The 17,974-nt window shown below is 43.6% G+C and overlaps 1 protein-coding gene across 1 annotated transcript in view; it reads right to left on the reverse strand.

Annotated features, from left to right (window-relative positions):
* Nucleotides 1-124: 124 nt before the first annotated feature.
* The window catches only part of TOGARAM1 (TOG array regulator of axonemal microtubules 1), a 50,028-nt gene continuing 32,178 nt past the window's right edge, over nt 125-17,974 (reverse strand). Inside the window, exons 13-26 of the mRNA XM_075427173.1 lie at nt 17,619-17,711; nt 17,142-17,311; nt 14,802-14,970; nt 14,338-14,472; nt 13,477-13,630; nt 12,762-12,867; nt 12,150-12,385; nt 8,808-8,966; nt 7,807-7,933; nt 7,396-7,514; nt 5,394-5,583; nt 3,525-3,744; nt 2,571-2,657; nt 125-628 (exon numbers count right to left, since the gene is read on the reverse strand). Coding sequence (XP_075283288.1) covers nt 375-628; nt 2,571-2,657; nt 3,525-3,744; nt 5,394-5,583; nt 7,396-7,514; nt 7,807-7,933; nt 8,808-8,966; nt 12,150-12,385; nt 12,762-12,867; nt 13,477-13,630; nt 14,338-14,472; nt 14,802-14,970; nt 17,142-17,311; nt 17,619-17,711 — 2,219 coding nt within the window. The 3' untranslated portion in view covers nt 125-374. The remainder of the gene's footprint in view (nt 629-2,570; nt 2,658-3,524; nt 3,745-5,393; nt 5,584-7,395; nt 7,515-7,806; nt 7,934-8,807; nt 8,967-12,149; nt 12,386-12,761; nt 12,868-13,476; nt 13,631-14,337; nt 14,473-14,801; nt 14,971-17,141; nt 17,312-17,618; nt 17,712-17,974) is intronic.

Consider the following 17,974-nt stretch of genomic DNA (forward strand, 5'->3'; position numbering starts at 1 on the left):
GAACCGCGCCTGCGCGCCCACCCCGCCGCGCATGCGCCTGGGCCGCCCCCCCCCCCGCCACATGGCGCCGCTCTTCCCTCCCTCCCTCCCTCCCTCGCCCCCTCAGGCGCGGAGGCGGCGGCCGTACAGAAATAAATCGGTTTATTGGGCTCCGGGTGCCGAGCACAGCGCGTTCGGCGGGGGCCGGCTGGTTGCCCTCCCCTCAGAGCGATGGTGCTGCGCGGCTGCGGCGGGGGCTGGAGGACCACGCGTTTCTCCTCCTCCTCCGGCGCTGGGCTCTCGCCATGGCAGCTGGCCCTGGCCCCACGCTCCGCGGGGATGGCCCCACCAGAACAGCCGTCCGCCCGCCTTCCCCGCGCGCAGAGGCCGTTATTCTAGGCTGCCGTCTCCAGAAGTTCTTCCAAGCTCTTCCTGACGTGCGGCGGCTGAGAGGCGGCGTGCGTCCAGAGGCCGGGCCCCATCTGCGCCAAGAGGGCTCTGGCCAGCTTGGCGGTGGCGGGCCGGAGGGTCCCGCCGGGCCCGGGCAGGGGGCCCGAGCTGGTCACGGCTCCCAGCAGGTGCCAGAGGACGACGAGAGCTTTTTGCTCCACAGCACCAGGCCTCCGGGGGTACAGCTCCGTAACCAGATCTGCAAGAGAGACAACAGGTCACCAGGCAGCGTGTGGGGGCTGTTTTTAAAACACAGCTCAGAGGTGATCCCCTGCTTGGAGAGGCGTTTAAAAGCACATCGTGCCAACGCGTCTTCTCCAAGAGAGAGCTGGCCTTGCTGCAGCAGCATCAGAGCGCCCATCAGACACCGGCTTTCCTACAGACCCCCCACTTACCCTCTCTCGGGAGCTTTCACGCCAGCACTGGTACCACTGAGAATTACAGCTTTCCATTAAATTAAAACAAGTAAAAGAAAGAAAGTGGGGGTTTGAGTTTTTTGTGGTTAGGATTATCATAAGGACTTTAATTTCTCACAGTGCACTGTGTAACATCCGATGTTTTCTGATTTCCCCTCCATCTCAGAAATACACAGTAGGTACTGGAGTTTAAGGAACAAACTAGCCTTATACCATAAATATACCCAGGGTGAAGCATTTTCCCTATGCGTAGACCCTTACATCATGAATTAACTATTTAATTGGCAAATGTTTGCTGTTAGAGATTGATTATAAAGAAGATTGATTATAGAATAAAATCATAGAACTAGAACATCGATTCAATTGTGTAAACACAGCTGTGTTAAGAAACCATACAATCGGTGTGTTGCAACTGGGATAGAAACCAACTGTATGGATGGATTCAAACAGAATTCACAAAAGAAGAGGAAGGACAGACGACGACTCCGAGTTGACCCTGAAACCAAGCAAGGCCTGAAACCAGCGAGGGAGAATTCTACGAAGACAGAAGAATAGAAAGAACTTAATAAATAATGTACTTAAAGGAACAGAATGGTTGCTTAGAAACTTCTGAAGATTCTAGACTTGATGTAATCAGTTTAATAAATGTATATAAACTGGTCTAGCAAGTTCAGCTTTGCCACTCACTGAGGTGATGGCCCAGCTCTGAGTTACAAATAAAGCAATACCTGGTGTAACCCACTTGTGTGAGGATAAAATCTTCAACACTTGCCTTCCTGCTAGAATGTGTATGGAGTCTTCTCATGTATGCAACACAAACTACTCCAAAAAACCCCAGCAAGAGATGAACTGTTTAAAGGTCGGTGACTAACACATTCAAAAAGCATAAATTTAGGAATATTTCAAGAACAGAATGTCCTTTATATGATTGAGTTCAATTTCATCGCTACTACACACAGAAGTGCTCTGAAAGTAAGCCAAATAATGTCCATTTGGTTCAAGTATATTTCCCACAAACACATGCCTTGTTCACTTAAAACATCAAAGGGAAATCCAGCACTTCTCCTAGAATTTACATACACATTTTAATATTAGGGATTATTGCTAATTAAAACTTGTGTTCAACTTTTAAGCAATTTGTCATCAGGCTTTTGGCACCAGTTTAGGAAGAAGACCGTTATGAACTCTGCCATCTTTGTGGCGACTGCGGCGCCGCTTGCCCGCTTGTCTCCGTTACGACTGAGCGCCAATGTGTATCACCAAGAGCCTGAAAACGAGAACACGACCAACAGCGAAAAGCAAAAAAGTACAGAAGTAAAATTCAGGAGTTTGTAGGAGCCGGCCTTAGAGAACAGTGTATTTCTGTGCTGGGAAACCCCAGAAAAAGCAGTCACTCATTCCTTGCATTTCTTCTTGGCAAGAGTAGGAGGGAGGGAGTACTGTGAGAGGGAAATTCTCTCTGATTCTGCATTAACTTTATTATAAGCTTAAGGTGTTTATACGTCTTCCAGGGGAGTATCTGACTATGTAATAATGCTTTGTGTTGTCAGCAATAGCTTCAGTTTGCATCGGAAGGGGGTGAAATCTGACAACTGCTGCATCGTTACAGCCCACAGTCTGCTGCCACAGAAGGGAAGCTATGCAGCCACCACCATCCTACAGTGAGTTTGCCTCATCAGGATGGCACACAAACAAACAAACACGCACAGTAAAACGTCACTTTACCAGCAAGCTTCTCTGTCATGTCTTGTTTTGCTTTTCCATTCAGAAACTGGGCTTTTGTGCAGAACGGCTGGAGAAGCAAGTAGTTGTCTAAATGCAAGGAACAAAACACGTTAAAGTTCTTACACAGAAAATTACACCATCTGGAAATAAACACAATATGGAAAAAGGTAAATAAGAACCTCACTTGTGATAACAGAATCACAGAATCACAGAATAGTAGGGGTTGGAAGGGACCTCTGTGGGTCATCTAGTCCAACCCTCCTACTGAAGCAGGGTCACCTACAGCAGGCTGCACAGGACCTTGTCCAGGCTTTTTTATAATTATATTTTTGCAGGAGAACAGATACATTAACTTCAAAAAACACAGTGATGTAGTTCAGGGCATAAAAGTGTAAAAAGATAATACTAACAAGCCCGACCTCCTAGAAGCTGGCAGGACGTAGCACATTGATTTCCTGAAAATACTACGATTCTGCTCCAAAGCCAAACCATTGAGGAAGCAACACAGTTGTGGTGTACACAAATCAGCGAGAATCTGTTCTTTGACCTGCTGAAGAGATTCAGCAGTCTGACCAGCCTCTGGATAACAAAACCCAGAATCACGCAGAATGGCTGAGGACGGAAGGGACGGCTTCCGAGTGTCTCCAAGGATGGACACTCCACAGCCACCCTGGCTAACCTGCTCAGTCACCCTCACGGCAAAAAAACCCTGCTGTGGAAAACCAAGAAACCTACCTACGCGCTTACGACGGGTCCAGCTAGCTGTGTTGCTTGATTGGCTGGTAAAATAATAGGATGATTTGTATGCTTTATAAAGTGTGAGAATAAAAACCAGTCATTCATTATGCAATGTAATGATTGGATGGAAAATATTGGAAAGAGTAACTCTGTAAATTTAGAATTCAATTAATAAAATTAAAACTCTTTAAAATTAAGAGAGAGTAAATTACTGACCTAAATGTTGACACAGAGCCTGAATAACGTTAGTAGCAGCTGCATAAATCCCTGGATTTTTGGAGTTCAGGTTGTTGTCTACCAAGGCAGGAATTAACATGTTGATCACAGGCGATAAATTGTCTTTCAGCAATGGAATCATCTTGTGCATGGTCTCCAAAGCAACCTGATTTACTTTACTGTTTGAGTCATGTAAGCGAGACTTGAAAGCATCGAAGATCTGAAAAAGTATCCAAATAGCATTCATCGGAATTAACAATTACTGTTTGAGGTGCATATTATGTTTCCTGCTTATTGTTGCACTTTAATTATTCACCTTAGCAAAAGGCGCCTCTGATATGCAAATATCTGAGATACATTTTTTATTAGCAAGTAAAGCAACATTTGGTATTTTTATGCTGTGTATTATTCGACTGTGTCTCACCTCATCTGAATTTGAGTCATTGCTATACAATGTGACAGGGGGAAACTAGCCATCCCTAACTTTCAGTATGACTCGTATTTTCCGGAAGCAAGTATTTTTAGCAAGGCACAGCTCTGTTTAGCAAACAGAATGTTTGAAAGGTTTCAGAAACATTCACAGTTAAGATACCGCAAAGTTTCACAGCAGTATTTCGTAGGTCCACAGCGAAGACACTGCACTGTTAGAAGGCAAACAGAAAAGGTTTTTCTTTCATTGTACCTATGCTTAGTTTACAGCTGTTGGACCTCATCATAGAATTTTTCTCCTAAAGAACCTCCTTTCCTATTAGAAAGGATACTGACCTGAAGTTTATCATAGTAAAGACCTTTCCTCACCTTCTCCTAGACAAACAAAGCAGGCAGAACTTGCAGCTGTGTTTCAGGGAGTTTTTCAGATCCTGATTTATCCTTACTGCTCGTTTTGTGGCCTCTTCCAGTATTTTGAGATTTACGTAGCAGCGGCATGAAAAACCGCAGAAATATTTCAACGAGTGCTGTGCCTAAGTGAAAACTTTCAGCTTCTTCCTCCTATTTACCTCCTTTACTACCTTTGCAGCTTACGTATCGCTCCCTTGAGCATACCTGACCTATGCCTCAGTGTTTTCCTGAGTATTAATCATACAATGTATGTATTAATCATACAATCATCGAACAGTTTGGGCTGGAAGGGACTTTACAGACCAGCCAATTCCAACCCCCCTCCCATGGGCAGGGACCCCTTCCACCAGCCCAGGGTGCTCCAAGCCCTGTCCAACCTGGCCTTGAGTCCTGCCAGGGAGGGGGCAGCCACAGCTTCTCTGGGCAGCCTGGGCCAGGGCCTCACCACCCTCAGGGGGAAGAATTTCTTCCCAATATCTAATCTAAATCTGCCCTCTTTCAGTCTAAAGCCATCCCCCCTTGTCCTGTCTCTCCATGCCCTTGTCACAGCCCCTCTCCAGCTCTCTCGCAGCCCCTCCAGGCACTGGCAGCTGCTCTAAGGTCTCCCCGCAGCCTTCTCCTCCCCAGGCTGAGCAGCCCCAGCTCTCCCAGCCTCTCCTCCCAGCAGAGGGGTTCCAGCCCTCGCATCATTGCTGGGGCCTCCTCTGGCCCCGCTCCCACAGCTCCAGCTCTGTCCTGTGCTGAGGGCTCCAGAGCTGGACGCAGGACTCCCGGGGGATCTCAGCAGAGCGGGGCAGAGGGGCAGAATCCCCCCCCTCACCCTGTGCCCACGCTGCTGGGGATGCAGCCCAGGGCACGGCTGGCCTGCTGGGCTGCCAGCGCACACTGCTGGGTCATGCTGAGCTTCTCATCTTAATCAGAATGCCTTAATCAGACATTCTTATTGAAAGAGGGAGCCAAGATTTGTATCAGGAATCTTTGTGATATAACTTTAAAGAGCTTTGAAATAAAATGTTTTCATGCTGTTACCTTCACTATGTTTGCAACAACAAAGCCTTGATTGTTCTCTGTATCTGATAACAGCTGCTTAATGCCACTTATTCGATCACGGAAGTCTTTTGCATTCAATAAACCTATCATGTCTTTAACATATTCTTCACTTTCTAGTGAATTACGAGGTGCTGTTTTTCTTGTGACTTCACGGGCTTCTGTAGTCTCTCTGTTGGAAATGAAAAAGTTATTCAGTGAACACATAAGCAAGCTGAAACAAGAGTCTTTAATCTAAGAAATTCTCTTTACAGGTAAGTGCAAATATCAAAAGTAAACAGAAAATTTTCTGACGAAGGACTTTCACCTTAAACATGGTCATTTAAAAAAATCATCCAATCGTGGCTGCTGTTCCTAACGTCTGACTATGCATTGCACTCTGAATGCACACATACCTATCTGATGGGGGATAAGCCTCCGCGAGGCAGGAGCCCTGTGCCGTTCCAAGTTTCTGTACGAGAGCAGCTGGGTTTGTGACCCGTAACAATTGTGAACTTCCCTCACAAACAAAAAAGTTATTGTAGTTTAATTTTTTATTCTCAAAGTACTTTAAACGCTGATCCCAGTCTGGGCGGCACCTAAGCAACGTACCATGCTGAGGTGGAAATTCAACAACTCTTCACAGAGGACTTTGAGACAAATTTTCTGTAGTATCTAATCTTATCAGACAGTCATGGAAAGAATTATAAAAACTGTGGAATCACTTTTCTGTCCAGATAAGTATCCTGCATTTACAGACTGGTCCAGGTAGAGTCATCAGTTCATTCCAAATTCATGAACAGAAGCCTTTGGTGGAGAATAGAATAAGCATTTTGCTTGCATTTTCAAATTCAAACCTAGCAGCTCTGCGAGAACAACAGGCGGTATCAAGATCGCTGTCCTGCCAGCGTATCGCAGGCTGCTAGAAGCACCTGAACCAGAGATAAGAGAGTCTTTGGCGTAATGCAGCAAGTAGTGCCTCTGCTAAGGAAGCCAACATGTAGTTTTACATGCCAAAGCAAAAGTTCCCATCAAATGTGGAATTGCTATTTTGAATAGTAGAGAGTGTGTTAAAGAAATCCATTCCTGACCAGATACACTTTCTCCACCCTGGAGGCAGTCACAGCCCCCATGAACTCTATATTCTTTGATGCAGTTTTGTGGCTTGGTTTAAATTTTGGGGGGGTTCTTTTTCAGTTCAATAGAAGACCTATTAGAAGACAAAACAGAAAACTGAAAATGGATGGCATATGTTCTAAAACCTTCAGCGTCCCCAGTTAGGATCTAACCAAAAATACTTCGTGTCCTGCTAAGTGCACAAGCAGGTAATTCGTACCGTGGCTACCACTAGGCATGCTCTTCCTAAAGGCTGAACGGCAACATCTTGAACTGATGGTGACATGGATCTGCTGTGAATTCCAAGTGTTTTGCGTACTGTGTGTATTTTCACAGGCAGCCAACAGATGAATTAACTTCAAAAGGCACAAAGACATTTTAGTACTACCATTTACCCTGTTTAGAAGAGTTTATCTGGGACGTGTCAAGTTTTTCCTTTTCCTTCAGGTATGTTTTATCTTCACAACTCTGTTGTGAATGCTTCTATACTCTCTCACAGAATCACAGAATCACAGAATAGTAGGGGTTGGCAGGGACCTCTGTGGGTCATCTAGTCCAACCCCCCTGCCGAAGCAGGGTCACCTACAGTAGGCTGCACAGGACCTTGTCCAGGCGGGTCTTGAATATCTCCAGAGAAGGAGACTCCACAGCCTCCCTGGGCAGCCTGGGCCAGGGCTCCGTCACCCTCAGAGGGAAGAAGTTCTTCCTCATGTTCAGACGGAACTTCCTGTGCCTCAGTTTGTGCCCATTGCCCCTTGTCCTGTCGCTGGGCACCACTGAAAAGAGCTTGGCCCCATCCTCCTGACACCCGCCCTTCAGATCTCCTTGTGGTGAGGCTCTTAACCTAGAGGTCAAGTCACTAACAGGGTAAAACGCTGAAGATCGTTACCTGTCAGTGGTGTTGAGAGCATCTCTGGAAGTAGATGACGACCTCGAATGTCCAGCACCACTAGTATGGGAACGTCTCCCTTTCGCTGAGGGCGTATCTAACGGCATCTCCCCCAAACCCTGCACAAAGGCAAACATGTGAATGAACATGGCTGGGGCAGTTCTGCCCTGCTGGAGACCCTGCACCAGCCAGTCTGACAGCCACGCAAAGTACGGTAGCAAAGGGCATTGGATCCAGCGCACCGCGAGCGGTAACGGCGTGCGCAGGGCACCTTGCCGTGCTGCAGTCACTCGATCGCCGGCCCTGCTCTGAATGCACTCCTCCCGTTCCTGTCGGTTCACTGCCCACACCTAACGCCCGCTAGTACAAGTTTACACTTCTCAGCTGTTAAACAAGCGCTTTTCCACATACCTTTTCATGTAGATTGCTAACCAGTTCCTTAATGTAAGGCAAATCCTTGGTCGGCACATACTTTTCAAGCGTTTTGTCAAAGTCCGGATGAGTCATCACACTGAAGAGCATCTTTCGGCCGTAATACCTGCAGGGCACAGACCATGACACGCATCTGTGAACACGGGTGTGCTCTGTAACTCGACTGACAATCGCAGGTGCGTAATTCCAAACTATAAACGTGCAGGAAGACTGGTAGGATCTGGACGTGTAGCCAGATACCCTTGGCAACCTCCCACAACAATCTATGCTCAACAATCACTGTTTAATCACAGAATCACAGAATCACAGAATAGTAGGGGTTGGAAGGGACCTCTGTGGGTCATCTAGTCCAACCCCCCTGCCGAAGCAGGGTCACCTACAGCAGGCTGCACAGGACCTTGTCCAGGCGGGTCTTGAATATCTCCAGAGAAGGAGACTCCACAGCCTCCCTGGGCAGCCTGTTCCAGTGCTCCGTCACCCTCAGAGGGAAGAAGTTCTTCCTCATGTTCAGACGGAACTTCCTGTGCCTCAGTTTGTGCCCATTGCCCCTTGTCCTGTCACTGGGAACCACTGAAAAGAGCTTGGCCCCATCCTCCTGACCCCCACCCTTCAGATATAATCAACAACCAAATTAATGAGAACAGTCTTCCATCTCAGCTGTCTGGAAATGGGATGGTCCAGCCCGGTCAGTCGGATGGCGTGGATCCCAGTGCCAGCACTCCCTCCGTGCCCAGCAGTGTCCTTCGGGCCCCTCGTCTCCCTGCAGCCAGGGCGGGCACAGCCGCAGCGGTCAGGCAGGTAGCTCCTGTCACACAGGCTAGCTTCACAGCCGTGGCAGTGTCAGAGTAACGCCTGGACTCGATGATCTTAAGGGTCTTTTCCAACCTAAATGATTCCCTGATTCTGTCCTTTGTCACTGCAGCTACGCAGAGGTTTCAGCCACCTGGAATGCGCTTATCCTCACTATTAACCTTACTAACCTTGTTTGTTGTGAACTGTCCTGTGCAAACCTGGCTACCGCAGGGAAAATCCGATCAGCCACAGCTTTGGTTCCAGACAGAATCCGCTCCGGTCCCATACGTTCCACAATGTCCGACAGGTGCTGGGCTGTGCATCTTCTCACCGCTGAATGCAGGTGGCTACAGAAAACACCGCTGCTTAGCGAAAACCCATCACAGGAGCTAAAGCACAGTATTTATGTGCTCTAACAAGCATGGTACACAAGTTTTCTTTTCTCATCTTTAGTATAATCTACAACTAGTATACTGCTGATATGCAGACACTTATTCTGGCTGCATAGAAAAGACATTGTGGAGCAAAGATAATTTATTTAAAAAGATAACGCATATGATTAAATTTCATTTCATTCACTTGAAATCCCAAACTACAAGAACGCAGAATGAAAACTGAAAAATTATACCACTTTTTGTTTAAAGTCAGTTTCAACCTCTAACTGCAGCTTTTGGATTAATAAAACTAGTAGTTTTTTTTCTTTTTAGAATTTAATTTCTAGTTTTCCTTAAAATAATTGCAAAATGTTTTAGAAAGCCCGCTACTACATGTTCTTTCCATCAACTTTATGAAAAACTAGTCCCTGTGCTCAGAGACACATCTTATGTATTTTATATCAAAATAAAATTAAATAAAGCAGTATCCTATTGACCTCAAGCATCTTGCAGAAGTCTATTTCCTACAAAACAAGGGCCATTAAACACCTACACTGATGAAAATGGGACAGAAGCTGGAATCAATTTTCAAACTCTTGCAGCAAACGAATCTTTTATATAAATTCTGCTGTACCTGCTGATCTCACATGTTGTCAGAGTACACAATTCTACAAGTCCAAACTTTTCCAACTGTATTTTTATCTTTGGATTAAAAATCCTACTCTGAGGACAGTTTCACTGCACAGTAAATGAGATATTTGTCTGGCTCATCGTTCATAGGGAAAAACAGTTTAAAGGAGAGAGCTAAAGAACAGAACTGACTTGGCAAAGCACAGCAGTGGCTCCCCAGCTTTGCAGTTTGCCGTGACCACCCAGCGTTCTTCCTGGATGACCACATTCCCAAATTAACCCAGCTGAACCCAGGACACCATGGGAAAACAAGAACTCTGAGGCTTACAGACCTCACTACGTGGAAGCAAGTAAGCCCCTGCTCCCCACAAATGCTACCCATGCAAAATAGCTTGACTTTTTTTTATATGCACTAAGACTTTAGAATTAAACACAATTCACACAAATAAGAAACCTGATTTTAAAGTTTCTGAAATACAGTCACTTTCAGATCTATGCCTGGAATCGTGCTCTTGGATCAAGCCTCTGCTCACAGAGGTGGGTGTACAGCAGTAGTTCAGTATCTTTAGAGCACTATCTCACAAAAGCAAGCAAAAATGTTTTAATTATTCTTGCTGGTGAAGTCAAAAGCAATTCTGTAGCTGATGAAGAATCAGCGTATATACCTGCTCAGGGTTGCAAGCATTAATACTTGCGATCACAATAGGCTCAAAATGTGTTGAGCAGAATTCTATAGGTGAGTTTTAAAAAGTCTGAAGAATTGTAAGCAAAACGATAATGTTAACTTTAATAAGTACGTTGTGATGAATACAAGCAACTCAATATATAAGCCAAATTTAGAATATATATCCTTTTTTATAATTACACAGTCCTATCAGAACCTTTTCACTGCTTACTGAAGACATGTCATTTTTCTCCCAGATTTCCACTTTGAAAGACAATTCTGGCACTCATTGTTGCAGCCTCTAGAGACGGTGCTGCCCGGGCTGTGTTGCCCATACGGCCAGCGCCTCCTGAAGCCAGATCTAGCGAGGCTGCAACTCGCAGCGCTCTTCCACCGATGTGCCACGCACTGCAAACACGCTGTGATCCGTGGCTTAGGCACCGCTTTGACTGAAGGCTTCTCAGCAGTGAAGAAATGAATCCCTGCTTCAAATGCTGTATTCAGACTCACAGCATTTTCAGGTATGCTTTAGATACCTGAAAAGGTATCTGAGTTCACAAACCGAAGGGGGTCGAATCTTTACTGGTCTAGAGAACTCATAAGGACAGGTCAGCGTGTCTGAATCTGCGACTGCGCGGGGCTTTCAGCCTGAGCCAGTTATGACTGTGAGTGCTGCTGGGCCAGGGATTTCCAAAGAACAGATGGGAGCACCTAGAGAGGCCACTTTCCATGGCTACTGAATTAAAGCAATGGGCAGTTGCTGTCTGCTGCTCTTAAATTCACAAATACAACTACATGCAGGTATATTTCAAAAATAATTTAAATCCCAAGGCTGACATTTGCCTTTCAGTTTAAAGTCGAGGTAATTGCCATGGGGTTCTCCCTGGCCTGCGGGAGACAGAGTCAATGTACCCCACAGCTACCAGCTTCCCAGGAAACAAAACAGGAGACAGAATATTTTGAATCAAGATGAACTCCTACAATCTGTAGCTGTGCAGAAAGTTTAAGGATTGATTTATAGCGTAGCACCCGAAATATTTCATGGAAAGGACAGCCTACAAGAAACATAGCCCACGAAATGTCAGACAGGTAAGAGATGAAGTACAAGCAGGTAACTAGATTGAACATCTTGGACTGCCTAAGGGCTTGATGAAGCATTGCTATTAGAGTGAACGAGGATATAGAAGAAACTGAAAAACATACTTAACAGGGAAAGTGAAAGAAAGGCATGTGAGTTCTGCTACAGACTGAAGCGAGCTAGAGGTTAGCATCAAAGCCTGCAACCAGAAATGGAAGCTTGTCATGTCTGAGGCACTCAAGAAAAGAAAGGCCACCACCACTGTAAAGAAAATCAAAATGCAGACAAAAAAGACTATTAACCAGCTAAGCCTGGAGAAGAACGGGAAATCAACCAAGACAGTTGCAGCTAGAGATTTGTGAGTTATAAATCATCTTTCTAAATAAAAAGTAGTGCTGAAGAACTGGGAAGGACAGGCGTTTGATTGCGGGGCAAATGAAAAATGAGAATGCTATGCTAGCTTGACTAGGCAAAGCTAAATAGCCCTTCCCTAAGAATACCACGCTAACAGCAAATGAAATTACTCGAGTCTTGCAGAATGACCAGAAAATACACCAACCTCCAAAATCAACCGCTGAGTTTTTACATAACATACAGAAAGAAACAGAGGGGCTAGATTTTACTTTTATGCCAACTAATGTTGCCCTGGGTAGAAGTTTTGCAGAGCTGACTTAGTATATTTTCAAATTTCTGCCTATTCTATTTTGATTTCTTTAAAAGACTCTATTTGATAAATTTAAGCTATTCACAAGTTATTTCTTTATAAAGTCTTTATAAGAATTACCTTTGCCCTCCATTTATAAGAGAACAAAGTGCACGTGCTGGAGTCACATTATTAACCATAGCCTTCAGTGCTTTGTCTACCTCTTCCCTTATAAATGTGTTGGATTCACCAGCTTTGTGCAAAAGGACCTTTACTGTATTATCTAGTTCTTGATCCATGCTCTTTTTCAGGTAGGTGAACAAATCCCCTAAACAGACCACAGCAGCTCGAGAAACACCTGAGCGTAAATTCTTGACCTGCACACAGGAAAAACCCAAACAAACAATGAATAATGTTTATAAAATATACTTTAAAATAAGTAAAGCTTAATGCTTCCCTTTGAAAGTTTTAAGTAACATTAAAAGTAACTGAGAAACACATTTCTGACTTGATTCACAACGTGTGAGAATTAAAATAGATACACAGGAAAATGTTATAAAGTTACAATCTAAATTTTTTCAGTCTCTTAGCAAATCAGATCAAACCAGCTGTTGGTATCTGAAGCATGAGCTGCTTTGCTGAACGACAGGCTCATCCTTTTGAGACTGTCCAACAGATTCCACTGCATCCCAGAGCTACAAAATACATCTACACACATATAGTGGGTGAAATATTCTGACAGGAAAGTTTAACCTCTTGTGCCACAGCCAAACTCGTTTCGTGCAGCTTTGCAGTCAGAACAGTCGCATGGTAGGCAGACAAACATCTAACACAGTTCAGACCTTCAATTTTCTTCTCCCTAAGTAAAAAAAAGTTTAGATTCAAAACATTTGCAAATTGTCATAAACATATTAAAACCTAGAATTCTAAGACACCAAATAGCACACGAATCAGACTGTGAAATAAAGCAATGACATGTAACATAGGAAATTCTTTCAAGTGAGTCTTTCTTTTAATGTGGCAGTAGGACCAGTTTAGCACACCAGTCTCTCATCTCTTTCCTACAGTTCTGCCCACAGCTTGCACTGGAGCCCACTAAAGGGTTACTTTCCTTCCCAGAGTCAGAAAGGCAGCAGCCCTGTAACCCCATCTCGCCAGGCAGAGCACAGTGAAGCCTTGCACACCATGGAAAGCGGCAGGAAGGTATTGGTGGGGGTCCTCTCCAGAACAGGGCTGAAACTCAGAGGTCTCTAGGTGTCTCTGCAAGCTGAGCTGTTCAGCCTCAGTTTACAACAGTTACAGTTTAATCTAGGCTTGGACTGAAATAAACTCTTTGTTTTTCTTTTTTCTGATATGTGATCCTTGTGATCCTTCTCATTACTGTTGATGTTATGTCCACTTTGCCGGGTTTTTTTAAAGTAAGTTATCCAAATAAACACCTTCTACATCAGACTCAAGTTGCACCCACCAGTCATCATCAGCCAGAAGCGTCAAGGCTTCTGCCAGGGCCGTGTCTGGTTTTGTGAAGGGCTGCACTTCTGATGGGTCCATTATTTCTGGGCTGAGAGTGACTGATGGCGTCCGGTCTTTGTAGCGCCCTAGTGCCCCAAGAGAAATTTCATCTACAAAGTCATGAAGCATAACAAATAATTAGCATCATCTGAAGAAAGCAATTCATTCAAAGGAAGGAAATATTCAGAGTCTGAGCTATATACAGAGTGCTGCTGCTAAGGGACCAGGCTTTCAAGAAGACCGCTTTCCCAGTTACATCCTTCAGCACTTCATTCATGTGAATGAATTTTCTCGCAAACAACCACCACTTTAAAAAGTCACAAACACAAATGTAGGGGGTTGTTTGATGTAAAAATGGATGCACCATGTGCTAAAACACAGTGAGGCAAGACACACTATAGTAAAACTTAGAGAGACACTCGAGACATTCTGAAGACTTTGGACCATCATCAGTAAGAGCTATTTTGAAAAGATGTCTACTGCATATCTGCAAGGCATCTCAGCGACAAAATGTACACAACAGTGTTTTTCTTGGAGAGAAGGGGTTGCAAGAGAGTCAATTTGCCATTAATACATGACATCATTTAATTTGCTGAGCAAATAAAAAACCCTCTCATGTTTCAAACACCTTCCTAACAAATTACAGATGAAAAATGTTTCCTGGGAGCAGCGATGAATTCCTATCCCCTTCACCAACCTCCCTAAAGTACATTGCACATATTAATCATATTAAACCTGATTGTATTTTGGAACTGTCACACTCCACATATCCAAATATTCTAACAGTCTTTATATTTAGTTTACTGGAACAGCTTACCAGAATCTAGCAAGGCTGAATATTTTTTCTTCTTCAAACTGGATGTTCTTTTCAATGCAGGATTCAAGGTAACATTTTCTAATGACAAAGATACATTTCTTGATGATGTTAATACATCCCCACAGAGATTTAACTCTAGAAAATAGAAGGAAATGACCAAGCTACAACAATGACAAATCAGAAAAAAGGAAAAAACTAGTATTTTCAGTCCTAGTTTGTCTTTTGAAAATTTTCTTGACTTCAGTCTTTCAAATATTTCCCCTAAGCACTTTATTCTCCATCATTTGTATTATAAGACTAAGAACAAACGACTGAAGAGTAAACTGCGGTGTAAAATTAATTGTGGTAACCCCTTACATCACACTGAACAGTCATGATTTTTGGTAATCATCACAGAATCTGAATTCCCATTTCAGCAGCATTTAACAGTATAATATTCATTTAAGACAGATGCTCATCCTCACTTTCTGTTGTTATTTTCTCTAGTTCATTCAGCTGAAGTCTTGCCCAAGGGTTTTCTTCCTTTTCTTCGAGGTCTCTGACCTCCTGATGTTCTTTATGACTGCGTTCTTTTTCTTCTTTTTTCTTCCGCCTCATCTTATCCTGGGCAGATTTTGACATGGCAACTTTTATCTACAAAAAATTAATGCACCCATTATGATATGCAATATAACATAACGTACAAGTTACCCAGTTCTTGATATTGCCTAAGGCAAGCATGGAAAATTATTATTTTCACCATTATTCTACAAAGCAAAAGGAAATTATTCACATAAATGTTAAATCCAATCCTGAAAAGAGCTGAAGGTCTGCTTTCTGCATGATAAGTAGTCCCACTGGCAAAAAAAAGCAACATTCCAGGTTTAAAAATTTAAGGGAAATAATCACTTACTCTAAAATATCTGAATAGTTAAGAGCACTAAGGACTCCTTGGCAGCACTGTGTAGTTTCCTACAACTTCAACTAACAAATACACAGTCTGTGGGGGTTTTTTTAACAGTGGTTTTTAACAGTGTGATCTGACCCTACTCTCTTATATGTTTAAGACACAGTTCCTCATGAAAACTCAGTAACATTTAATACATTCCTCCATTTACTCCTTTGAATTTGATCTCTCCACGTACTCGTATCTTCAGTGGAAATCAGAAAATTAAGACACTGTTTATCATTAAAGTTTTAGTAATCTTAAAATGTTATTTTAAATGCTTTTTGATAGACATGTGATTTTCATTTCAAATTGTTTAAAATCTGTACCACTACTTCATTCAGATAAATCTTGCACGATGTTATACAGATGTAAATAGTATTTAACAAAACAGCACCAGTCCTCGTCAAACCGTATTATGGGACAGATACTCAGACAGTGGTTTTTAAAAAGCTTATGAGTGGAGTGAGATCAAAACGCCCACCCAGAAGAAAGGGCATGATCCAACCCAGCCAGTTCCTCCTTCCACGCCTCCATGGCCTGTGGGGTCGGAGCAGAGGAGGCTTCCCAGCCCCGCTCCCTCCCACAGCCCTTCTCCCAGAGACTGCGCGTTAGGTGGGACGCTTCCACCACAGTTTGTTACTGTAAAAAATCCAGGTGGGACCAAAAGAAGCAGCTGGGAGAAGCACCTTGATGGCTGCGGGCTGCTTTGGGACCCGAGGTCCGGACGCAAGCCCCGGCACGGAGGGAAGCGCTCACCAGGCAAGTGCCCCCCCGGTTCCTAAGATTTTGGGAGATGGGTCTTTCTCGGCTGTTCTGGCTGAAGCTGTTCTTCCTTGGGTGGAGGGTTACAGACCTGAGCAGGAGCCTGAGCCTCGGTGCCTAACACCGTACGCCAAACCAGCTTTCGCTCGGACCATTAACCTGCAGAGCTAGGCAGGAGATGACTTTACTGCACTCACTGCATCCCCAGTAAATATACACTTACTTGGACAAAGCAGAAAAGCTTCCCTAACAGAGACAAAAAAGAGATTTGAAGGTCTAACTGTAAATCATTCATCCAGGATAGCAAAAATATGGTTCAGTGCCCTTTGATTCCAGCATCGCCTTGAAAATGGGTCTTGGGATCAACTGAACCAACTGGCAAATACTGGTGGATCTGCATGGTGTGCGAAGAGATCCTCATACCCTTTGTTTTTAAATCTAAAATATCACAGGACCAAAACCCACTTTCTGCAGTCCACTGAACTTGGTACTGACAGTACTGGTAACTGGCACCATTTGTAATGGCCCATTTGCGATGGGAACACAAGTTTCCCATGGACTATGCCAAGACCAAACTGATCTCCCATGCTGTTGCCCATCAATACGTGACACCACATTCCTGTCTTATTTAAACTGCATGAACAATCTGCAGTACGTCACGTTACTGAGAAAACAGAACCCATTTTTTAACACTTGCTAGAAAAGTAACAGTGAATTACACAAAACTTCTGTTTTAGGCTTAATACAACATTCTGCAAACATCAGAAGAAAGAAACTGTATTCTCATTACTGTTTGCAAAATGGTTAAATAAGCAGTCAGAGCAAAAATTTGCAGCCAGTCAACCAGATGTGGGCAAATTGTTAATCCAGCTTTAGTCTTCATAATAATAATAATAATAATAATAATATAAGCTTTAGTCTTATAATGGAACTCAACAAATAACACAAATAAATAAAAGGACTTGTATACTGCTGCAAGTCACCTGAGCTATGAGTTAATCCATAATAACCAAACTTCATTTACCGTCACATTGAGACTGCAAAACTGCATTCAGCTGCATCCATACACACAGAAACAGCAAGCCAGACAACGAAACGCTTCTGCAATTCCTACCTTGCTTTCATTTTCAACCTGGAGATGAGAAGCGCTGTCCTGCTGGGTGCTTCTCCCGCAGATCCCCGATGACGGCTCTGGCTCCTCTTTGACCGCCTGCTCATCTCCACTCGCTGCGCACGCTGCGGCCTGGCTGCATGTTCCTGCAGAAGGTGGACTTCCAAACGCACCTGGAAGGCATATCGTGCTGTGCCCTCACCAAAACAACCACTTTACTCAGCAGAACTCAGTAAAAACTAAAGAAAACCTAAAGTAATTCAAGAAGATAACACAACTGCTATTAACGCTACTACTGCCAATTTCCTCCTAAAGGCACTCTCACCTTAATTTTTTTATTTCCATTTAAAGTGGAGATTGTTCACAATCTAAAATGTTGTAAGAAACTTCTCCTTTCCCCACTCTATAAATGTACATTTTCCCTCATTTTAAAACCATGATGAGATATAGGAGATAATTTTGGTTTTGTAATAGCTTTACCAAAAATTGCAACTGCATCTTCAGGCAGGACACTTGGCGAAATGAAATCCAGATTGTTCATCTGTGGAAAAGTACACGCTGACTCTGCAAGACCTTAAAAAAATATTAAAAAAATGCACAATGTAAATCATGCAGTTTATGCTTTGGTACATGTTTTAGTCTTCTAAAATGTCATCATACACTGACATCTGAATTTCTCACTTTTATGAACTGGTATATTTTCAAGTTACTGAAGTTAATAGCATTTATTAAATACAGAGATCACCAAAATCACGGAAAGCATACAGCAAATAAAATTTCTGCCAAAAGATCATAAAGAAAACCAACATTTGTATGAGGATTTTTAAATCAACTGA

The sequence above is a fragment of the Opisthocomus hoazin genome, chromosome 7 (genome assembly GCF_030867145.1).
Source record: "Opisthocomus hoazin isolate bOpiHoa1 chromosome 7, bOpiHoa1.hap1, whole genome shotgun sequence".
NCBI lineage: Eukaryota > Metazoa > Chordata > Aves > Opisthocomiformes > Opisthocomidae > Opisthocomus > Opisthocomus hoazin.